General features: G+C 38.9%; 1 protein-coding gene across 1 annotated transcript; it reads right to left on the reverse strand.

Annotated features, from left to right (window-relative positions):
* Positions 1–8,943: 8,943 nt before the first annotated feature.
* UTP23 (UTP23 small subunit processome component) lies at positions 8,944–15,396 on the reverse strand. The gene is made up of 3 exons (XM_082721305.1): positions 15,117–15,396; positions 11,225–11,399; positions 8,944–10,073 (listed from the first exon to the last, which is right to left on the reverse strand). Exons 1-3 carry the CDS (start codon positions 15,302–15,304, stop codon positions 9,690–9,692), a joined length of 747 nt encoding a protein of 248 aa, XP_082577431.1. The 5' UTR covers positions 15,305–15,396; the 3' UTR covers positions 8,944–9,689.
* Between the last annotated feature and the right edge of the window lie 10,282 nt (positions 15,397–25,678).

The raw sequence follows: 25,678 nt of genomic DNA on the forward strand, positions 1-25,678 counted from the left end.
TTTTTTCATTACCCTGAAAAGAAAACTGACACCCCTTACCCTCCCCCCAATTGCCCCCATCTCTTCCAGTCCTGGGTATCCACTAATCTATGTCTGTCTCTGCAGATTTGTCTGTTTTGAAAATTTCTTATAAATGGAATCACATGTGAGCCTTTGTGGTTAATTTCTTTCACTTAGCATGTTTTCAAGTTTCATCCATGTTGTAATATGTATCACTATCTCATTTGTTTTGGCTACAAAATAATATTCCATTGTATGGATACACCACATTTTGTTTATCCATTCATCAGTTAATGTACTGTTGGGTTGTCTCCACTTTTTGGTATTATGAATAATGGTGCTAAGAATTCTCCTGTGAAAGTGTCCGCACAGACACAGGTCTTCATTTCACCTAGGTAATACCTAGGAATAGAATTACTAGATAATATGATAGTTCCATGTTTAGCCATTTGAGGAATTGCTAGAGTGTTTTTCAAAGCAGCTGCACCATTTTATGTTCCCACCATCAATGTCCGCAGGTTCCAATTTCTCCACATCTTTGACACACGTGTTATTTTCTATTTGACCATCTTTGTATGTGTGAAATGGCATCTCACTTCCATTTGTCTCTTTACCTTTGTAATGATTTTATTAAGAAGGTTTTTGGAGGGCAGAGAAGGGTCGTGAGGCAGTGTTTTATAAACTCCAAAGACTATCTGAACGTTTAGATGTGACTTTTTGTGTTTTTTTGCCTGATTCCTCCTACCTTTCTTTGTAATAGGACCCCATGTTTTTCTTTGGTGGACTATCCTTTGTCCAATCCCAATCTATATAATTTGAGTAGAGCTGACCTCTTCCCCTAGTTCCTGAATGGGCACATGAATCAGGTTGGCTAATTGGGGAACCCTTGTATTAGATTGGGGTCTGGTCAGGAGAGAGAAAGCACACCAGTTATGTGAACAGAGAGAATTTAATATAAACGGGTATTAGTAGTACTCAAGTAGTTAACCAGGTAACTACACAGGTAAAAAGAGAACTCTAAGAATTCTGGAGGAAGCACTTACAGGAGGCAGGTTCTGCCCTTAGGGCAAGGGGAAAAGGGGGAAGAAGTTAGAATTATTAAAACTTAAAAACTTGGAGAAGGAGCCCTCTGGAGCTGAAACCTCTGAGGAGGTAGGCTCTAATTCACTGGCCCTGCAGCCTCTTAGCTCCTCTCAGGTATCTGTCTGCTACCAGGCAGATAGATCACAGAAGAATGGGCTCCAGCCAGCTAGCATGTATCTTCTTGGGGAAGAGGGGTGGAGGCAATATAGCTGTGTTGGTCAGTGGTGCCAATTGGGTTTAGGGGCCATTGGTAAGAAAGAAATGGCTGCTGCTACAGTGAAATAGTGACACTCACAAAAGCCTCAAAGGTCAAGTCCCAAAATGAACTTTTGGGACTTCATCAAGATCAAAAGTTTCTGCACAGCCAAGGAAAGAGTCAACAAAACAAAGAGGAAACCCATGGAATGGGAGGAGATATTCACAAATGACACTGCAAAGGGCTGATATCCAAGATCTATAAAGAACTCCTCAAACTCAACACACACAAAACAGATAATCACATCAAAAAATGGGCAGAAGACATGAACAGACACTTCTCCTAAGAAATACAGATGGATAATAGACCCATGAAAAAATGTGCATCATCATTAGCCATCAGGGAGATTCAAATCAAAACCACACTGAGATACCACCTTACACCAGTTAGAATGGCCAAAATCAACAAGACAGTAAACAACAAGTGTTGGAGAGGATGTTGATACTGTTGAAGGGAATGCAAGTTGATGCAGCCACTTTGGAAAACAGTGTGAAGAATCCTCAAAAAAATTAAAAATAGAGCTACCTAAGACCCAGCAATTGCACTACTAGGTATTTACCCCAAAGATACAGATGTAGTGAAAAGAAGGGCCATGTGTACCCCAATGTTCATAGCAGCAACAGCCACAGTAGCCAAACTGTGGAAAGAACCAAAATGCCCTTCAATGGACGAATGGATAAAGAAGATATGGAACATATATACAATGGAGTATTATGCCTCCATCAGAAAGAAGGAATACCCAACTTTTGTATCAACATGGACGGGACTGGAGGAGATTATGCTGAGTGAAATAAGTCAAGCAGAGAGTCAGTTATCATCTGGTTTCACTTACTTGTGGAGCATAAGGAATAGCACGGAGAACATGGGGAGTTGGAGAGGAGAAGTGAGTTGGGGGAAACTGGAGGAGGAGACAAAGCATGAGAGACTGGGGGCTCTGAGAAACAAACTGAGGGTTTTGGAGGGGTGAGGGGTGAGGGGTTGGGTAAGCCTGGTGGTAGGTATTAAGGAGGGCATGTATTGCATGGAGCACTGGGTGTGGTGCATAAACAATGAATTTTGGAACACACACACAAAAATTAAATTAAATTTAAAAAGCCTCAAGGAGTCAACACTAAGCTCCGAGGAAGAAGCATGTTCTTCCTTCCTTTACCCTCCTGCCAGTTCCTGGCTGTGGCACCCGCATTGGCAGAATCTAAGAGAAAGCAGCTGCCCCCAGAGAACTGTGGTTTGCAGAGTCCCGACCCCATCACCACCATGTAGAGTATAGAAAGGCAGGCTTGGAGCTGGCACAATAAACCCTTTTGGCTATTCAGCATCCATATACCCCCTTCTGTACAAATTTTAATTTTCATGTAACAATGGAACAACTCCCTGTGTTGCCTAATGTGATGTAATGATCTTTCATACAACTTAAGTTATTTCCACCCTGTTCACAAAATGAGAAGATGCAACATCCTCATGGTCATTGTAGCTATCTTTGAGCTATACGAATTACCCCTCAATTTCAGTCTCAGTCCCATCTAGAATTCTCTTACTTAAAGAGTAAATAGACCATTTATGAATCCAAACAAAGTGGGGCAAAATGTACTGTTCAAAGTTCTGTCAATATGGGCATTACTCTCTGCCACTGTCTTTATCGGCCATCAGTGAACGGGGCTTTAATGGCACTTTTGGTTTGGGGCAGCGTATCTTACGAAAACATCTAAAACCAGGCTGTTTTTTTCTTTCTCAGTCAACTGATGACAGGATTAACTCCTTGAGGTCATAAGTATGAGTTGAAGGAGAAATGGCACTGCAGCACAGGTTGGTGCGAGGAGTATGAGAAAACACACATCTTACTTGCACATGTACCTACCTAAGCTGGATCTCTTTCGCACCACCATCTCCATGTGACCCACATGCCCAATCTCATGGCAATGCGTAGATAACGTCCAGGTAATTACAGGAAGTTCAGGTTGCCTGGTCATGTGATGTCCTACGGCTAAGACCCAGCAGCAAGCTTATAGCTCTTTGTCAAAGGATAATAATTATCTGCAGGAGGGGATATGAATTTTTTTCCCAAAACCTTAGAGGTGTGTGCTGTGATTCTCCTATTGTACTTGGCAGAGACTTCACGCTGCTGCAGACATTTTGAGTTCATTGGATCTGGTGGCCCAAACTGAAAAACAGCTTGCACTGCAGCCTAGACTTGCTACAGAGCCTTATTTTGCTGTAGTCCCCAAACTCTCAGTCCTATGGGGTTACTTAGTAATTGGGTGGCATGTGTTGCCTCTAATACTCAGAATAGCCTACCAAGCTTTCATGCTCCCCATCCCTTCTAGGGTGATTCGTGGTTGTGGTGCAGCAATGTGTCATCAGAGGTTATTCTGACATGCTAAAGAGCACTGGACTCAGAAATGTCACTGAGGTGGCCGACCCCTGACTCTTCATAGGGTCTACCTCCCGCCCTCTAGCTCATAAAGCTTCAGAAAGACATTTGTAGTACTTGCTACATCCTACTCTTCAGATTGGATTTGCATAATCCTATCAATGTCCTGGGTCAGGGTGATGTTTTATGCAATGTCAAGATGATCAAGATCTCTGCAGACTGTGTGATGGCCGAGAGCAGGTAAGCTGACTTAGCATGAAGCAAGACCCTGAAGGTGTACTGGGGACTCTATCAAGGGAAATCACTGCTTTTGGTGGTCCTAGTAAATCGTTAAAATCTAAGGGGGCAGGGGAGAGAAAAGCATTTTCCTTATCTGGTTCAAGGAGCTGGGTGGATTCATTCCAGTGAAGATACTACATCTGGAAGAGCTACTTCAAATGAGTCACCCTCTGATCAGCACTAAAATAATGTCGTCATGCTTTAATTTCCATCTGCCTCCTGCACAGACCAAATAGATGAGTTAAATGGAGATGTAATAGGAATCAACACTTCTGCATCAATCAAGTGTTTGATGATGGTAATAATCGCTCTAACCACTCCAATGATGTTCTAGTCTATTCTTTCAGTTTACTATCATGGTAGGGAGGAGAAATTCCAACAGCCCCCCTAGACTCTTTATACCCTAATGACCCTTAGTCTATAAATGAGGGAGCTAACATGGGGACACACCTGTTGCCTACTATGTCTTTCCCAATTATACATTTTGGAACTGGGGAGAAAACACAGATCCATGAGCCCACTGTGATTCAAACTTGGCCTATAGCTCAATCAATCACCTGACCCCTATAAATCCCTGCCTCAAATGTTGGAGCCTCAACGTTTGGGTCTCTAGCAGTTAGCATCAATGAGAAACGGTATCTAATAATCCCCCCAAAATCTGGGTGTTTCCATTCCCCAGTACACATTCACTCTAGAAAATGGCCACAGGGAAACCAATAGCAGTGCTGCAAGGTCTGTGCTCAAAAGAACCCAGCCTCCCCTTAAATTGAAGGGCTCTGGGCCTCTGAACTCATTTAGATCTGGAAACTGAATGAGAGGCTATGGCTATCCTCCTGATAGATGTTATTTTATTTTCACATATTTGACAAATATGTATTGACACATCCTACTCTTAGTACACTCTTAGTACATACTATTACTACTCTTATTATACTTTTTTTTCTTTTTTGCCTAGTACACTGGCACAAATATTATGAAGGAAAACCAATGATCTAGTCAGATTTCACAAAAAAATGTAATTGTAAAAAGTACTTCAAGTGGATTCTAGTATTACTGATAAAACTTATGTCTTGAAATATCAGCTTAATGAAGCCATCTAATGGCAAATATTTTAAAATATCTTCACCATCCTTCACATTTTGGGTTTTTTACCTATGTGTATTTTATAATATATAGTAGTAAACCTATGTATTTTATAAGCATACATTTATAGGTATATGCAGAAGTTCTTTCACTGACAAGGATGTATGTTATATTATTCAGAGGCCACCAATCTAGGATCATATGAGAAATCAGTTCCTAAGCTCAGTCAAGACACTTCTTTTGCCTTTATTCCTAGTTAGTTCTGGATCTCAAAACATATAGACAAATAGAATTATACTAAGTTATTATATTTTTTTCATTTATATCTAAACTAAGAACTCTTAAGAAAAGCTGTAGTACAATGACACATTTTTAAACGATTTTAAAGAATAGGACCTATTCATCCTATCTACCCATGAAAATCTATTAATTAAACCTGTCAAATCACAGCCAACTTGCTTTAGCAGGTGCAGAGACATAAAATACTGTCTCTTAACTATGCATAAATAGAAAACAGGAAATCTTACTTGTGAAACTCAGATGCTCTGAAGTGGCTTCGTTTTAATTTACATACCTGTGGGGATGAGAAATGGCTGTAGGGCTTCGAAAATGTAGGGAATACAGAATCCTGCGCAAACTCAACTACAAATACTTTTTTGAAGTGTTCTTTAAAAACCAGTGGTTTTCAGAAACACTACTTTTTAGTCTGGCAAACTCCAGAGTTCAAAAGCACATGAACTCCACTTTCATCCCCAACAAGGCTAGTAGCTACCCTCTAAAGTAGAGGTTCTCAACATTTTCTCTTTGCCAACTGCAAAATGGATTATGAGCACTTTGTACACTCCTATGGTGCATGCTCCCTTTCCTAAGTTGTACGGAGAAAAATAAAGCAAGAAGCACTAAGGATTTCCGGGGTGGTGTTAGGAGGACACTATTCACAAAAGAATTGTATAAAGATATGAGATTCTTCTGTTAAAACCTTTTAAAAGTAATTTATAAATATATAAATTTATATATCTGATGAATCAGTTTTAAAATACTAAATATTATTGTAATACATTGTATTTTTAATATTTTAACTTAAAAATTACTATTTTTATAAATTACTTTTTTATAATTAAAAATTACTATTTTTACTTATTTTATAAAAATAAGTTGACTTTCCTAGCTCTCCAGTTCAGATACTATTAATAGGTGACCAGATAGCACTGAATAAGTATAAATATTTTGGTTTTCTGGACCCAATTTCAATGTGTATTGCAGGTTTAGTTCTTACACATACAAGCAGTGCCCTGCTAAACATTTAACAATTCAACTCAAGTCTGACAAGATCTACCTGCAGATAGTATTAGATTCCACAGGTTAAGGGTTCAGTCCTTCAAGACTGCCACCTCCCCACCCCCCTGTGCCCCCCCACACATCAGACTCGTATGGGCTGTTACTTGTGCTTCTGACCTCTGGCTATAAATCAGAAGGTCCCACAACACTTTTCTCCACTAAATTAATTTCCTAGAATGGCTCATGAACTCAAGAGAAAGATTTTACTCACTACATTACATGTTCATTACCAAAGGATGTAACTCAGAACAGCCAGATGGAAGATGCATAGGGCGAGGTATGGGGAAAGGGCAGGAGCTTCCAAGCCCTCTCCAGGTAGGTCACTCTCCCCAATCTCCACTTATTAACGTGGAATCTCTCCAAACCCTGCCCCCGTAGGGTTTTAGAGAGGCTTCATTACATTAGCATGATTGATTAATTCCTGCCCCTCCCCCTCAATGCAGAGGTTGGGTGGGGTCGGGACAGAAAGTTCCAACCCTCCAATCCACGATTGGCTCCAAAGGTAACCAGCTATCATCCCTCAGTATTTTTCAAAACCATCTTACTAACATAAGAGACACCTTTAAGCTCTCATCACTTGGGAAATTCCAACAGTTTTGGGAGCTGTGAGTCAGGAACCATGAACAAAAACCAAACATATATGTACTTATTATCAATCACAATAAGCCTTGTTAAAGAGAAATATCTAAAATTTATTCATTTTAGTATACTGAAAATATCATCAGTGTACATTTCACCTACATTTTGTCTACATTTGATTTGGTAATCCTCTCACCATTCTTTTTCTTGAAGATTTCATTATTTATAAGAAAGCATGCAAGTGCGGGGCGGTGGTGGGCAGCGGTGCACAGGGATGGGGAGAAGCGGACTCCATACAGAGCAGGGAGCCCTGTTGCAGGCTTCCATTCAGGGACCCTGAGATCATGACCTGAGCTGAAGGCAGACACTCAACCAACTGATCCACCCAGGTACCCCCCTAACTCTCATCATTCTTGACAATTTTTTTTTCCCTCACAGAAACTCTAGAGTTATATTCACTTTTTCCCAGTGTCTTTGCCTTTTTAAAAAATGTTCCTGTTAAGGGGCATCTGGGTGGCTCAGTTGATTAAACGTATGCCTCCAGCTCAGGTCATGATCTCAGGGTCCTGGGATTCAGCCCCACAAAGGGCTCTCTGCTCAGCAAGGAGCCTGCTTTTCCCTCTCCCTCTGCCTATTGCTCTGCCTACTTATGCTCTGTGAAATAAATACAAAAAATCTTAAAAAAAAAAAAAAAGTACACATTACTTTAAAAAAGAAATGTTCCTTTTAAGAATTTAAAACAGAATCATGAAATATCAAAGCACTAACCTGGCTTCTAGGTAATACAACCTGTGTGATTCCTAGTGTCCTTAAGGAGGTAACTTCAGCTTCCACCCAAAAAAGCTTCTCTTGAATTCAACTGAAAATGTTTCTGTAAAAATGTAAATGGACTCAAATTTAAGAAAGATTATTTTAGCCATTACAAGAATTTGTTCATGATGTACTTCATACCTGATCGTGAAACCCTAATGATAAAGATTCTAAACCACTACTCAAAGGTGTCACAGGTAGCCCAAAGTCAGAATCCAGTTTTCCAATTTTATACTTCAATATTACAGCAGAGAAACAGTGTAATTTTGAATTGAAGAACAACTCAAACAATTGGGGAGATGGCTGAAAAACAAATTTGATTATTCAATTCCTAATAAAATCAGCTCTTTAGACATTTTATTAAAAATTTTTAAAATATATTTACTACATAATCTGTTAAATTCTGGTAACCCTTTAAACACCTTTTAAGTAACATTCAAAGCCAATCTTAAAGAGACTGTTATTTTGGAATTTTTGCTATTGAATTTAACATTTGCTTTTAAGAAAATCATCCTCCTTAGTGGACAAATGGAACTAAAAAAAATTAAGAGACTCTCTAGGGGAACTGAGGGACATGATCTTCAATCAAGAATTATCTTGCGAGGGGAGCATGGCTGCCTCAGTCGGTAGAGTTTGCAACTCTTGATCTCAGGGTTGTGAGTTCAAGTCCCATGTTGGGTGTAGAGATTACTTAAAAATTTTTTAACAAGCAACTATCTTGCTAAATTATTAGTGCAACAAATATGAGGGTAAACAACACTGGCTGAGCCTCAAAAAATGTTACTTCCTACAAAATCCATGCTTCACTACAGCAAAAGAGAAAACCAAAAAAGAGTAAAACAATGAATCTAGGAAACAGAAATAACAAAAGCAAATTTCTGGATAAGGGCAAGAAGTGCACGGATGACATGTGAGCAACATACGCGGCAGAAAACTGTTCCACACTGGAGGACAGAGGACTTTAGAAGCATCTCCAGGGTTGAGGAATTACCACATATCATCATACAGAAAATTGTAAGTTCCTTTACAGAGTTAAGTCAGATGCTTCAAGAAAATGAGGACAGTATAAACTTCTGGAATAACAACAAACTGGTGTAAGAAATAAATTCAATCATGTCATGGCTACTTGGGTCAATGGAGAACAAAGTTTACAGTCATAATAATGAAAATACTTTATTTGGGATATATAAAGACTGAATTATTAATATATCAGAAAAATGGAGGAGTCATACAAGTAAACAAAATTTCCACTTTCTAGTACAAAGTCAAATAACTGATGAACCAAAAGGTAGCAGTATATTCATATTATTTAGAACTATAAATTCTACAACTGCTACATGAATAAAGAATTTTCCTCTACGAATGTGAAAGGACACAACCTCTTGTCACAAAGGTTTTGTATGACTGATTTTTTACACTATTTGCATATAGTGTTGGGGGGTAGGGGCAATGGTGAGACAGAAAGAGACAACAGTTTTACACATCAAAAAATAATCTCCAGGGGCACCTGGGTGGCTCAGTGGGTTAAGCCTCTGCCTTTGGCTCAGGTCATGATCTCAGGGTCCTGGGATCGAGCCCTGCATCAGGCTCTCTGCTCAGTGGGGAGCCTGCTTCCCCCACCCCCACCACCCTCATCTGCTGCTCTGCCTACTTGTGATTTCTCTCTGTCAAATAAATAAATAAAATTAAAAAAAAAAAAATGCCTAAACCCATCTACTCTGGTTTGTTTTTCTTTTTTCTTTTTTTCCCTTTCCTTTCTTTCTTTAACAAATTTTAGGTGAAGGCTTAGGGTCAGTATTTATAAAAATCACAGTCTTACTGTAAGTACTTCTATAAGTTTTAAAAAGAAATTTGTTTTTCATATTTTAATGTCTTTAAAAGTACTCAAAGAATTCATTCATTATTGTTCTGCTTTTCAGAAAGTACTTTTGAGGTAGATCTGTTCCGGATTCTTTTTCTTTTTCTTTTCTTTTCAGAGGCAGATGATTCTGGGTCCTGTGTTTTCTTCTTTTTCTTTAAACAGCTAAGAGGATTGGGGCCACTTATTTTCTTGCGTTTTTTTCTTCTTCTCTGTTCCTGGTTTTTCACTAAACCTTGTTCTTCTTTGAGTTGCTTGATACTTTGTTTCTCATGCACTGAGACAAGCTGACCTGACTCTACTGCTTTAACAAAGGCAACTGTTTTGGGAGAAGGTTTGTCCAAGACTATAGTGTTCTGAATAATAAACATGAGAGGAACTCCAGGCTTTTTCTTTACTTTCATAGACAAATTCTGATCCTATTAAAAGGAAAAATAGAACTGTTCAGTTCAAATATGCCAGTCAAATAAGATGCCTTAAATAGTAAAAAATAAAAGAGATCACCAAGTTTTACTTTTCAAATCAGTATGTCTCACTAAAGAGAATACACTTTATGACTTAAAAAAAAAAAAAAAAAAGAAGAAGAAGAAGACGACAGACATGAAATCTGAGCACAGTTAAATGCCAACAAAGGTGAACTAGACTTACCAATATTCTAGGACCACAAATTACAAACTAAGGCAAAGGTAAGTATGTTAGGCAATGTTCCATATCTTCGAAAAGGGTTAGGAATTTTAACACAGGTTGCAGGAAATGTAACAAAGTAAGAACTGGCTGACTCAGATTCTGGAATTAGCTCTGCATCTAACTGTGTGATTTTATAATTCTAAAAGTGTATTTAAGCACATCTGTATGTATATGCAATTATTGGATAATATCAACGCTGAGAGTCTCTCCTACCACCCACTCCTCCGCCCTGGATCTTTAAAAGTCTAAAATAGTTCCTTATTGGTAGCACAATTTCAAATAATATGAAACATGACTTTTTGAGAAAAAATATGAAATACAGGAACACAAGAAAACACCGATAAATATAGAATATAAAATTTTTGCTCTACTTATTTTCCCTTTAAGAACCCTGAAACATACAATCATCTCTTTGTCAATAATTTTATTTTTTAAAAAAAACTTAAGAAAAATCAAAAGCTTAAGGTTCTTTCCTCAAATTCTCCAATGACAACTGCTTTTATCGACTGCAAATTAACTTAAAAGTCTGCATTTTAAAAAATCTAAACATTTTGACAATGCACTTTCACCTAAGTTTTCCTGATTATATGTAGCTCCAAATGAAATATAGATAGAAAGGTTAAAAAAAAAAAAAAAAAGGGACGCCTGGGTGGCTCAGTGGGTTAAAGCCTCTGCCTTCGGCTCAGGGCATGATCCCAGGGTCCTGGGATTGAGCCCCACATCGGGTTCTCTGCCCAGCGGGGAGCCTGCTTCCTTCTCTCTCTCTCCCTGCCTCTCTGTGATCTCTGTCAAATAAATAAATAAAATCTTAAAAAAAAAAAAGAAATATAGATAGAAATGATTAAAATATTAAAATTGACTCTGGTTTTAAAAGCAGTATCACCTGTGTTGCCACAAAATAGTGATGAGGATTTCCCTCTTCAACCATGGCCAGTAGACATTCTGATCCACTCACAGCATTCTTGAAATGGGGACAGTTTCGGACTTGGCATTTTTGTGCAATCAGTTTTGCCCCATATAAGTCTTTTCCCAATGTTTCTAATTCTTTTAACACACACCTGGGGAAAAAATGTTATTAGCAGCTCACCATTGTAACAGATACCTGTCAATTGTTCACATAAAGCAAGTACTAAAAAATTACCCAATTTTGAACAAATTAAAACTATACTATTACAATCTGAATTTGTCATATGTTGGCCCCAGTCATATGATATCTTTTTCACTCTTTAAAAAACCTGGAAAATACAACCACTGAGTAGAAGGAATAATAGTTAAAATTTACTGAGCATTTATTATGTATCAGAGAGCATGCTGAATGTCTTTCCATAACTACTCACTTCAATCTCAAAACAGCTCTAGTTAGGCCCCTTACTTGAAAATTATCCATATTTTAGAGCAACTCATTCTGAGAGATTTCAAGTTACATGCTCAAACACAGCTAATAAGCACTAAGCCAAAATGTGAATCCAAATAGTTGACAACAGATGCCTTGCCCCAACCTTTGTGGTATATGCTTCTACTTCAAGTACAAATTGGTACACCTTTAAACTATTTTCAGCACAGAAAAGTAAAAATGTTCACATCACCAGCTTAATAACAATCACAACTTCCTTTTTCACTCTGCATTTTCGTACTAATATAAGTCAATGCTTTGCAAAGTGTCAGCTAAAGACTACCCAAATCAAAAGGACATAGTGATAACTGCATAATTTCTACTCCTTTCTCATCCCCAAATCTGCACCTCTTGAGGAGTCAAATATTAGCCTTCTAATAAGCTCCCCAAGCACTTCTTCCATGAAAGAAAAGAAAAGAAAGAAAAGGAAAGGAAGAAAAAGGGAGGGAGGAAGAAAAGGAGAAATAAAGAAAAAATTATAAATACTGAGTCAAAAATTTCTTAGGCTCTAGCCAGCCCTTATCAGACTCTACCTTGCCTCACTCCCTTTATCATTCGTTTAGTTTTTGTTCAAGAAGAGAGACTCTGCTTTCTTAGTCATCAGTTCTGAACTCTTTTTAGGAGTTTCAGGCCCAAACTACCAAGTATTTATTGACTATTTCCTGCGGATGTACATCAGCTCTTCAAATTTATGTCTAAAATCAAAGTATTTCCCTGCCTCCAAACTTCTCCAGGGCATGCGATCTCTTTGAATACATGAACTTCCCAGAAGCTGGGCCTAAGTCAGAAATCCTAACTGACCTATTCTTCATCACCCCTACCCCTACCCCATCAGCTGTTAGAGTTCTAACTCTAACTCTCGGCTGTTGTTATCTGTCTCATAATGTCTCTTTGCAGAACTCTTGAGTTTCTCTTTGAAGTTTCCTCTATGAAGTTGGGGCTCCCATTACTTCTGGATTGGACAACCACCAAATGAGTTTGCTTGCCATCACGCTCTTGCTTCTCCAACTTAGCCCTCACACCTCTGCAGTTAGCTTTTCTAAAAGACAGCTGTTGGGTCTGATAGCATTTCTCTCTTCATTATGCACATCAAGAATTGACAGAATACAAAATAATATGCTTTAAAATAAACCATCAGTAAGATGTGTGCTGGGGGTGGTGGGAGTGGATAAATGAAACAAGACTGGACATGTCAACAATTCCAAAAGCTAAGTGATAAGATATTTCATTATACTACTCTACTTTTGTGTATGTATAAAATATTCTGGAAGTTAAAATAACTTCTTTAGGGAAAAAATGCTATAGAGTATAATTTCATGCAGTACTTCCCAAACTTTTTTTGTTATAGAACTATATTAGAAATGTTAATATTTCGGGGCACCTGGGTGGCTCAGTTGTTAAGCATCTGCCTTTGGCTCAGGTCATGATCCCAGGGTCCTGGGATCAAGCCCCGCATCAGCTCCCTACTCTTCGAGAAGCCTGCTTCTCCCTCTCCTACTCCCCCTGCTTGTGTTCCCTCTCTCGCTGTGTCTCTGTCCAATAAATAAATAAAATCTTAAAAAAAAAACTGTTAATATTTCTCTGGCACACAGAGGTAAATGAACAGGTTTTGTGTAGCCGTAAATGATGAACTCAGGGCACAAGTCAACTAACGACTTGTCCGGCAGCCCTAAAGGCTAAGGGGATAAAAATCCATGGGATAAAAAACAATGATTTTGAGGTGCTACTTGAATATGGAAAGCTCTTCATGGAGCAATACTATCGTGAGAAAAGCAGGGCAATGATACTGTGCGCCCAGTAAGAGCCCATTCCTGTGTGTGTGCGTGCATGTGTATATAGAAAGAACTGGATGGACGTTACAGCATGTTGACAGTGGTAATTTGTTGGTGTGATATTATGGGTCATTTTAATTTCTTTTTCTATTTTTTTAAAGTAAATAGCTACTATGAGAACGGGGACCCCTAAGTTTCTTAGCAGTTCACGTTGTTGAGTTTTTACCTTCTTCCCAGCTTCACTTCCAACTACATTCTGTGCTCTAACCTCCTTTCCAGGCATCTGACAGCTCCATTTCTTTATTCAAGAGGCCTCCACAAGTCACTTCTACCTTTTCTGTCATTCAAAATAGTCCTTCCCCTCAGAACGGAAAGATGAAAACAAAAGAAGAGAAAGAGAGAGGGAGGGAGGAAGAAAAGGAGAAATAAAAAATTATAAATACGGAGTCAAAAATTTCTTAAGCTGCAGCCAGCCCCTGTCAGACTCTACCTTGCCTCGCTCCCTTTAGTCTTTAAGAAAACTCAAAAGTTTAAGAAAAGCTCCAAAGTTATCTCCTTTATGAAACCTCCCATGATTCCATCCTCCCTCCTATGCCCAGGAGGCCCCGTCCTAAGCGTTCTCACACCGAGGGAGGCACAACACACTGGAGTCAAAACACACCCATGGACGTTGACTGACACACTTTACTGGCCGTGAGGGCTGGACGTTTGTCCTGGTCACCAAGTTATCCTCAGTGGCTAGAGCGCTGCCCAGCATACAGCTGGTGCTTAATAAAGACAGCCGAATAAACGAATGAGCTTGGGCAGAGGTCTTAACCTCGAGTTGTGAATGCTCTTTCTGGGAATCGGAGATGTTCGCTCACACAGCCAGTTGTGGGGCTTGAAAAATTTTCGTTCACACTAGAAAAAGCGAGGCAAATAGGGAGCAACCATTTAAAAGGGGCAGGTTTTGGGGTCGCCTGGCTGGCTCAGTGAGTTAAGCCTCTGCCTTGGGCTCGGGTCATGATCTCAGGGTCCTGGGATCGAGCCCCGCATTGGGCTCTCTGCTCAGCGGGGAGCCTGCTTCCTCCTCCCTCTCTGACTACTTGTGATCTCTGTCAAATAAATAAATTCTTTAAAAAAGGGGGGGGGCATGGAACACTGGGTGTGGTGAAAAAATAATGAATACTGTTTTTCTGAAAATACATTTTTTAAAAAAGGGTGGGGTTAGGTCTCGGATACTAGCAAGGGCTCTGCATACACGATACCTCGTCTGATCCTTCCGGCAACCCTTTGAGGTACGGTCTCTCCCTCACGGAAGAGAAGTCCGAGGCTCGGAGATGAACTGGCAGGAGATCACAAAGCGGGGAGCACTGGGACCTAGATTCCAAGCCGGGTCGCACTAGAAAGCTCAGCTGGACTCATCTGCCAGGCCGACGACGGGAAGCGCCGCAGGACCCTGTACTTTCTACCCACGCCGCAGACGCCCGCCTGACCTCCTCCGCGCCCCCCACTCCACTGTCCGTTCCTCCCGGGTGGGGCGTTCTGCCCGCCGCGGCCTCGCCTCCACCACGCCCGCAGGATCCCCGGGCCGCCTCCCCGGACCTCCTCTCCAGACCCGCCTGGCCCACCTGGTGGTGCACAGCTGTGTCTCCCCCATGAGGTAGCGGGGCAACTGCTCCCGCAGCTGGATACGGCCGCGCAGCGCCGCCTGACAGAAGGTACCGTCCAGCAGGATCTGGTACGGCTCGCGAACTCCGAAATTATTGCGGAAGAAGCCGAGATGCTTCTTGGCATGTTTCTGCCTCGTGATCTTCATGCCTGACTTAAACGGACCGACACAGGCGGTAGTCGCAGCCGTCTACCTCACCGCCCGCTCCTGCCGGAAGTAAAGTGCCTTTGCCCCCGGAAGCAAACGCCCCCATCTGCCGGGCCGCCCTGGGGACGGCAAGCTCAGACGAGCGCGCGCTTTAAGGTGCGCGCCTCGGGGGCGGTGCTTGTGCCTGGCAGAGCGCAAGCGCTATCAGATCCTAGCACTATCAGATCTCGTTGATCTGATAATCAACGAGAATATTGAACCTTGATACGCTACAGACATTATTCTAAGTAATTTCCCATATACTATTCCCTTTCATGTTTACAATTCCCAAGTGGGGGAAAGAAAGAGATCAGAGTAATTGGACAACTCTGAGCAGGTCTGTCCTAGTTGCCTTCCCTCAAAGAAATTAAGCACTTTTGCAAAGGGCACGTGGGTCTTTAGTGTTACAACTATCACTGGAACCAGGACTGAAGTTAAGGGCTGCCTGTAGTTCAGATGTTCTTACTACCCACCCTCCATAAGAACTGTTACCAAGTGCCAATCTTAGGGCAGAAGGTGGCACCATTTTGCATCTCCTCCTCCCCCTAAGACCATTCTAAATCACTTACACAGGGTGTTTTGGAAAAAAACGCCCAAGAGCTTCATTTTTTTATGTGTCAGAATCCCGAAACTTGAGTCCTAGTTCTACCACTAACCCAAGCCAACTTCACTTTGAGCAACAATTCAAAAAAACTGGCTTCAGTTCCGCACTGTCAAACTGGTTGTCAAGACCAGACTTTTCAAGAACCCTTTCTATGTTTATGGTGTCTGAGATTCGAAGACTAGGTAGGTACTGGGCTAGTAGCAAAAAGGGGAAAAGACCAAAAGTTTACAAGTTACTTGGTCAACTCGATTAATGAAGAGTTAATCAGAAAAAATTTTTCCCCAGCAGGTAATTAATTGCCAAGGGTCTGCTTAATTTCAGAGCAAGATAATCAAAGCATGGGGAGGATAAAATGTTGCATTTTTGTCCTGGCCTGGAACCTGTCCCATATCTAGCTCTGGCTAACAATGGAGAGAAAGAGCCAATACAAAAAAAAGTGATTTACAAAGTTATTAAGATTTGCATTTGGGGTTTTATTTGAAGATAGAGGTTTATGGAATTGGAACTAAGATATTCTATAATGGTTCTCAGATCCTGATTCCCAGCACAACATCACTTAGGTGCTTTTATTTCACTGAAAATAAATTTAGAAACTGGAAGCTATAAGGTGTTATTAATGGGATTGGATTCATGGTTCTTGAGTATAATTGCTCACTGCTTTCCAGTTTTATTCTTCTTTATTGCTGCATGCCAACTCCCCACCCCAGCTATACTCCCACCACAGAGAAATTGTACCAACCTCGTCTTACAAATCAGTTAAAACATTAAAAAATAATAATAATAAGATACCCAGCTTGATCTACCAGCTCCATTTCATTGGTTATATTTCACTTGTGATGATAAAGGGAAACCTCACTATAATGGAGTTGGAAAGTTGGGCAGAGAGAATCTCACACCCCACTACTTTTATTCAGTAACAGGCCCAACAGGAAGAGGTAGATAGATATTGTAGGTAGATATTACATTACTATTCCAGCAGGAGGAAGAAAGGCTTTCCCAATGAGAGATGGTCACAACTTGGCCAATGAGAAGCCCCTACAAGCTCTCAGTTTACTCCAACCGACTTTTTGTTTGTACGAGTCTTCCCAAACCCCGCCCCCCCATTATCTCTATAAAAGAGCAGTACCTCTTCTTTGTCCCCCAGGTTTGCCTATGGTGTTGCTAGCTCCCTTGTCTGGTATTGCACTTGTCTTCTGTTTCTGAATAAAGCCATCTTTTTTCCTTGGTGAAAAAAGTGGCTTAAAATAACTGGTTTGATATTTAAGCTTAATCGGTGAGAAAAATATGGTGCAGGACTGGAGCTTTGAGTCCTATTCTAGTTGTTTTTGTTGTTTTTAATGTATTAAACTACAGCATAATTATTTTCTAAGCTCTGTGTATATGACAGTGCCATTTGCATACCAGATCTTTATTTCACAAACATAAAGGCAGTCTATGATGGTGATTACCAAGCTTAAAACAGAGCTTTCTGTTACAGCAGTATTTCTCAAAACATGATCCTGGAACATGCCGAAAAAGCCCCTGTTGCTTATTTAAAATGCCCATTTCTGGCTCGGAATATGTATTGAGGGATAGGGATACTATTCAGAAAGGAAGTGACGTTTATTACAATCTTCCAAAGTTGTTATTATGCATACTAATGTTCCTGAGGTTTGCAGTCAAGCATCACTGTTTATTCAATAGGACATTTTCCAATGAATACTTTTTGGTCTGATGGTCAATGACCTAGTATTAGAAAATCAGTATTTGGCCACAGCCAAGGCAAAAGACAAATATTGCTATTATTGGCTGAACTATTTAGATATAAATTTAAATCTGAAATTTTACTTTCAAAATTATTATGATATCACTGTTAAATAGCCATTGAAAATAATTTTGACCTTATAGTACTGGAACAATAATATCTCAGCATTCCTAGCTGCTAGCTTTTTCTTAGGTCACTACACTGGACATTTTCCATGCCAAATAGACATTCAGCTCAGGTAGGTAGGGAATTAATTTATTTTTCTTTAATTTTTCATGCTCTTCATATTCTTTATTATGTCTGGATCAAATATAACTTATAATATGATTTGTTGTACATGATTTTGAAGTTTTTTCTTCATGAAATTTTGAGGAAGCCAAGCTGACAGAATGATTTATTCTTGCAAGGTGTGCCTAATTCCCAAACAAGACTTTTTCATGAAAGATTCATGGCCTAAATGGAATTAAATAGGTAAATATTAAATACAATTCATAAAGGTTATTTTGTTTAATTTCATAAACGTTAGTATTCCAGATAATTCACAAAGATCCATTGTGATATTATTGTACCTTATACTCATATTTAAATATTTATAAACATTGGTGAACACCCATTAGCAAAAAGGATACAATGTTCTATCTAACATTATGTAGCTAACACGTGTTCTAAGTAAATAATTTCCCTAAATAAATCATTTAGAACAACTTGGGTAAACTGTACTGAGGACCTACTAAGTTCATCACTAGGATCCTCTGTGACAGACTCCATCCTGGACTTGCTTCCTGTGAACTTCCATATGTGGCAGGCAGTGCTTTGAAGATTGGATCTGAGGCTGCTCCACTTTTTAAAACATTTTTATATTTTTCAAATTACAAAAATTCCTATCATAATAAGTGAAACAATGGAACACCACAAAGGTAATCGTCCCTTCTCCCCTTGCCCAGAGAAAACACTAACAACCTACTATGTATCCTTTAGCAATTTCCCATTTTCATATACTTACATCTCACTTGTATACCTATACATAGGGATTTTTGCCCCTTTAGATGATTCAAAAATGGAATCATATTTTATCACTTCTATACATTTTGCTTTTTCTCACCCAGCAACCCTTGTGGAAATCCTCCCCCCCACCCCAAGTCAATTGGCATAGTTCTCATTCATTATTTTTAATGACTGCATGACATTTCCCACAAAATCATCATATATATATACAGAGTGAATGTGATACAAACCGTAAATTGTCACCCAATCTCTCTTTTCCTAGTAATAGAATTTCGATTTTATTCTGGACATTAATATGTGGTCAGAAAAAAAGAATCCATTTCCTAGACTTCTGTGCAGTTAAGTATAGTCATATGGTTAAATTCTAGCCAAGGATACATAAGTATAAATGTTACAAAGGACTTCTGGGAAGGCTGCTTAAAAGATGCCAACTTAGCTCAACAACTGGCACTTGGGTTTTTTTCCACTTTCTTCCTTCCTTCCTACTGGAATTTGAATGTGATGAATGGAACACCAGAACCTATTTTAGTCCATGAGTTAACCTTGAGCATGGAGGCCAGGTGCTAAGCACGCAAAGCAGCTAAAGGAAGGAGTCTGTGTCATTTGTGAAACCATCTTTCCAAATCCAGGCTTTCTATGTCTGGACTTGTTGTACATAAGAGAAAAATAAACTTTTTTTAAATTTTTATTCCTTTGACAGAGACAGATCAGAATTAGGCAAAGAGGAAGGCAGAGAGAGAAGGAAGCAGGCTCCCTGCCAAGCAGAGAGCCCGATGCGGGACTCGATCCCAGGACCCTGAGATCATGACCTGAGCTGAAGGCAGAGGCTTTAACCCACTGAGCCACCCAGGCGCCCCGAGAAAAATAAACTTTTACCTTAGTTTAAAAATATTATTTTAAGGTTTTTTTTCACTTTTTGAGACTTTATTTTAGAGCAGCAAGATATTTAAAACAAAATTAAAAAGAAGATCCAGAGATTGCCCATATACACTCAGCCTCAACACATATACAGCTTCCCTATTATCCACATCACTCACCAGCATGGTACTTTATTTTTTTCAGCTCAGGATGAACCTACAATGGCACACTCAGTTTCTTTTGTATGCAGCCAAACCCAGTCCTAAAACAGCTAGACTTTTACATCTGCAGATGTCTTTGATGAAACTTTGATGTGGGTTAGTGTTTGTCAATACAAGTGCCCTTTCTTTGAACAGGCTCAAAATCCCAATGTATATGTTTTCTGTAAAGGGTGCAATGTTTTTTCAAAGTAAAATAAATTAAATCCTTTTTGCATACAATAAAAGCTATCTTGACCTTTTTTTTCTTTTGCAAGTATAAACAATTTAATTTGAACTGGGTATGTCAGTGGGATGAAACTTCTGTTGAGTAAAGTTAGTTAATTATGAAGACCCCCCCCCCCCACCAGCTGCTTGGGCAAGAAACATCAAGGACATGTTAATGCTACCCAGTTGTCAATTAAAGACAGCAAGTCTGTTGGTGCAGCTAGTACCAGTGAGCTCTTCCTTCAGGGTATATGACAATAAAGAAAATGTCTCTTAGAAAAAAGTGTCAAGGGGTTTCTGTTTGTCCATGGTTTTTCTACCAGACAGTAGTCAGGAAGTCCACCATTGGTTATCAGATGGCCGTAATATTGTACTAGCAAATTTACTCGCTGTAATAGTCTATTTCAATGAAATCGTACAGAGAACAACTACTACCCTGGGAATTAAGTTGAAAGGAATTCAGCCTTTCACTATAACAGATCTAAACAAGGTTCTACCTTGGAATGTTACTACAAAATGTTTAATGGTATTAATTAAAGTGGTAAAACTGAAAACTGGTAGAGAAGAGGAAAAGTTAAAAAGTGGCAGCAATGTGCAAACTATTTCATTTTGATGCATAACAAACTTGCCTTTCAAATTTAATTAAATCATAACTGAAACTGGTAGGGAAATTCGTACTGACCGTATGGGGGCTTTCATTTTAACTTACCAAGCATTTTAGGAGATTAATGAATCCTTGTAAAATTACTCTGGGTAAGCAAATATTATTTCTGTTACTTAAAGGAGTTTAAAGACCAAAAATAATGTCAGATTATGGCATTAAAAGGATTTTCTACAAACACTATTTATTTATATTGAAAAAAATGTTGAAGACAACCATTTCACTCATGGTTTCGTATATATTTTTAAGCAGCAGGAGGACTTCAGGGCAGAAACTGAACTCCTGGTGGCAAGAAACTAAAGAGACTTTCAATAATCCAGTAGAATATTATTTCAAAGTCTCATATTTATAATTAAATTACACCAATACAAGGTATTAATTATGTTATATTATACAAAAAAATCACTCTTAGGATCTGTGCAAATATTTTCAATGCTATATCACCTTGTTTTAATATTAGTTGGTAATTCATATATCAAAATACTGGGACAAGAAGGCCAAATGTTGTTTTTTAAATTATTATTTTAACAAACATATAGGAAATGTCCACATCTGGGTCATATGTATAAATCAATATTATTTTCTTTTTATTGACTCTGTCTTTACTGCCTCTATTGTTCCTTTCATGATGCTGAGCAAATTACTTAGCTCTTCAAACAATGGCCTCACAAAGTCTCAGTCCACATGTACACAGAAGGAAGCACATGATTTAAATTGATCCCAATCAGACTAAAGAGAAAGATCTTTTTTCCCCATGGCTGGAGGAGAGGTTTTCTTTTTCTTGCAATAAACATAAAAAAAGAAGTGCATTGTGTCCATTGCTACTGTCAGCTGTTTTGAAATTATGGGGGTAGCCAGTCTATGGACAGAACTAAACATGTTAGAAACCAGAGTCAAGGGTATCATAATGATATGGAACTGGAGAATTTATGTTACTTTATTTGCAATATGCCCTAGTTATGTGATAGAGTACATCTCCTTCTTGTTTAAAATAATTAAAATTGGGTTTTTGTGTACTTGTTTTTTGTTACTTGCAGCCCAATGTGACCCAACTGATGGAATATTTGCTAAATCCAGCACCCCCAAAAAATACCTTTTAAAAGGAAAATTATAGAGGTGGCTAGCTGGCTCAGTTGGTGGAATGTGCAACTCTTGGAGTTGTGGGTTTAGGCCCCAGTTTGGGCATAGAGGTTACTTAAAAAAAATAAGTAAAAGGAAAACTGATGGTATTGTTTGTGTAACACCTTGCTTTAAGGAAATTTAAGATGTTCTGCATATGTTCTCGTTTTATCGTGGACAACATTGTGGAGAAGCTAGGATGCAGAAACCTGTTGTTATTATCTGCTTTCAGCATCTCTCAAAGGCGTCTTTCCACTCTAGTTAAATATTAAGTAAAGTGTTTAGGGTTTTAAGCCAGATGATTTTCTTTGGCCAAATGAATGTTTGTGGACTTCTAAAAAGTATATTAACTTAATCCAGAACTTTAGTTTTTCCCTATTTATATGTTTTTTCTTCTGGCTTTGCTAACTTCTAATTTTTGTGTGTAGACCTGGCTTGTTAATTATGATGACACTATATAGTCTCTTGGGGAGGGCGAGAAATTGCCATTCCCTCCCATTTCCATAGAATAGGGAGTCTGATCCCCTCCTCATGAATGATCGTTGTTGGAGGGTAGGCTTCCTGTTTCTCTCTATTCCCTGATATTTGTGACTCCTAAAAGAAGGAAGGTATAATCTGATATTTTGGAGATCTCATAACCATCACATAATCACATCTCTTTCCCAAGAGAAGAAAAGATCTTTGTGCGCCTTTGCTAGAAAAGAACATATATAGAAGAGGTAAGAACATATACCTTACAGAATCTTATGCTGAACGCTTTGAAAGTTTCCTTGCTTCTTTTGTTTCCAATGGGTACTAGAGAAGGAGGACCCCTTAGCTCTATGTCATGAATACACAGTTACTTCCCAAAGGGACAGTAAATAGTAAGATCAGATTACTTTCTACCCATTTCCTTCCTCAAAAGCAAGAACAAATGCCAAGTTGTTCCTATAAAGGTTAGCTGTGAGCCCTGAGCAGACATAGACACAGAGTCCATCCTATACCTATCTACTCCATGACCAAGAGCGCTGCTCAGCTCAGATGTCCAAAGGAACCTTGCCTTCCATATAGATCTGGAAGCAGGCAACAACTAAATAGAAATAAACTGATATTTTAAAAAACCCTTTGGCTAATCTGTATACCAAAGAAGAATAAAGTGACATTTTAAAAAATCCTTTTGGCTCACCGTTGGAGTCTTGACTCTCAGTTTACTACATTGAAAGGGGGTTTAAGTAAGCTTTAGCCAAGTGAAGGAAGGCAGTTTCAACACAGGCTGGTTCTAAGGCGTGGCTGGACTGGTCACAGTCTGACATTCACTGGGCTGTGTTTTCCTAGTGGGTAGAGTTACATGCCACAAAGGCAGAACTGGTCAGACTGTTTATTTTTTCATTTTTTCATTCAGGTATGACAAGCTATTCTTTGCTTCCTGTCCCTAGGTGGTAGTCACCCATGGGCACAGCCCACAGCTTGCTTTGGAAGGCCTTCACCATCCTCTCTCATTTTTTCTCTGACTAAATTTGAAATATTTTCAACAAATGTAGAAGTATGCTAAAAAGTTTCGTTCCTGTGACAGAAAAAATGAAGAACATATTATTACAAACACAGGGTAAATTTATTTTGGCCTATAAATGAATAGCTACAATGGCATTAGTACCTGCAACATCAAACTGCTTTTTTTGGAGGTAGAAATACAATTTAATGACTTTGACTAACCTTCTTTGGGTGATCAGTATAGAAAATTCCGTGTTCTGCTACAATCTGTTATTTAAATTTTTCTGTATGGTTTAGAGATATTTGGTTCTTATTTTTCTAAGATCTTGAGGAGGGAACTTTGGTTATTGATTGGAGATAGTTCCTCTTTCATATTGTATACATTTAGCTATAAACTTTTCTCTTAGCATTGATGTAGCTGTGTCTCACAATTTTTGACCTTTTATATTTTCATATTCATTCAGTTCAATGTGTGTGTGCGTGTATTTAAATTTCCCTTAAGACTTCTTTGATCCATGAGTTATTGGAAGCATGTTGTTTAGTTTCCTAGTATTTGGAAAATTTTCTGTTACCTTTACGTTTTGACTTCTAGTTTGAACCGATTGTGGTTGGAGAACATATTCTGTGCAATTTCAGTTCTTTTAAATTTGTTGAGTTTTGTTTATGGCTCAGGATATGGTTTATATGTCCCATGGACATTTGAAAATAACAAAATGAATGTGCATTCTGTTGTTGGGTAGAATGTTCTATATTATTGATAAATCCTGTTGATGGTATTGCTGAGTTCCTTTAAATCCTAGCTGATTTTCTCTCTAGTTATTCTGTCAACTGTTGAGAAAGGGGAGTTGACATCTCTAACTATGACTATGTGTTTGTCTATTTATTCTTTGAGTTCTAGGAGTTCTTTCTTTACAGAAACTCAGCTTTATTACTAGGACATACACATTTAGAATTACTATGTGTTTTTGGTGATTGGCTATTTAATCATTATATAACACCTCTGGTGATTTCCCTTGCTCCAAATTCTCCTTTATCTGGTGTTAATATATCCACTTCTGCATTCTTTTGCTTAACATTTACATGATATATTTTTCCCATTATTTTACTTTCAATGTGCCTATATCATTATATTTGAAATGATTTTTAGACAGCCTGTAGTCCTACAGTTGGGGTGGATTTGTACCATGTCAACTTTCTCTAAGCTGGAATCATAATTCCTAGGACTCCCTTTCTTGCACATGGGAGCTAGGGTTTCCCGTAAGGGTGTGAGGGAAACAGAGAAGTCAAAGATAATTCCAACGTTTTTGGTCTAATCACCTGGAATAATGGAGCTGTCACCAAATGACATGAGGAAGACTATGTGGGGGGAGGTGGTATTTGGAGCTCAGTTTTGGAAAGGCTAAAATGGTGGTGCATATTGAACATTTATGTAGAGAAGTTGCATAGGCAGATGGACATGCTGGTGTGGACTTCAGTGGAGAGGTCTAGGGAAAAATAAATTTGGGAATTATCAGTTCTGCATAGACATCTACTGAATGATTAAATATTTCATAAATAAGCAATTGGCTAAATTTGGAAATCTGGAAAGAATGTCTTAAACTCCTTATCTAAAGTGATTTGCTAAAGCTGTCACATATTGTATTAAAGACTTCAGTTCTGTACTTCAGAGAACTGTAAGTCAGCATATGTTTTTAATTTTTATTTTTTTAAAAGATTTTATTTATTTATCTGACAGACAGAGGTCACAAGTAGGCAGAGAGGCAGGCAGAGAGGGAGAGAGGAGGAAGCCGGCTTACCCCGGAGCAGAGAGCCCGATGGGGGCCTAGATCCCAGGACGTTGAGATCATGACCTGAGCTGAAGGCAGAGGCCTCAACCCATTGAGCCATCCAGGCGCCCCAATCAGCGTTATTTTTAAAGAGTATGCTCTGCATTATCCTTGGACACGGTACATAAAATAGCTTCTTTAGTACTTTCCTCATGTAAATCCTGCATGCAATCAATAATAGCAAAGGACTATTAATTTTCGTTATTCTGATTAAAGTTCCTATAGTCTAATTAATTTCTGTATATTCTAAGTGGTTAGAGACTGCTACCTAAAATTACCTAAAACAAACTACAATACCAGCTCACCGCTAATAACAGGATGACGCTGGACAAATCTGTTTCCAAGTATGTGTGATGGGAGTTGTACAGCTCTTCATAGTTTAGAAGATTGGGAATGGGGATTGATTAAAAAAAAAAGTGAACTCGTTTTTAGGTGAGAAGCTACAATAAACAAGAGCTATAATGTTGCTATGGTCAACTGACTAATGGCGACTGACTAAACATATGGTTGAAAAGATTCTAAAAAGTCTAATTTTGTCTCAAACCCTTTGGCGAGAAAGAAGCCGCAAAGGCAAAACGGTCATGCGCAAAGAATTACCTCCGCGAAGAAGGCCAGGCTGGAAA

The sequence above is a fragment of the Mustela nivalis genome (assembly GCF_964662115.1).
Source record: "Mustela nivalis genome assembly, chromosome: 2".
NCBI lineage: Eukaryota > Metazoa > Chordata > Mammalia > Carnivora > Mustelidae > Mustela > Mustela nivalis.

Bases quoted from the DNA above. Each gene is read 5' to 3' on its own strand.
- UTP23 (XM_082721305.1), bottom strand. From the start codon at position 15,304: ATGAAGATCACGAGGCAGAAACATGCCAAGAAGCATCTCGGCTTCTTC. The intron at 11,400-15,116 runs GTGGGCCAGGCG...TTTTTTCCCCAG, and splicing joins ACACAGCTGTGCACCACCAG to GTGTGTGTTAAAAGAATTAG. The intron at 10,074-11,224 runs GTGATACTGCTT...TCCTTTTAATAG, and splicing joins ACTATTTTGTGGCAACACAG to GATCAGAATTTGTCTATGAA.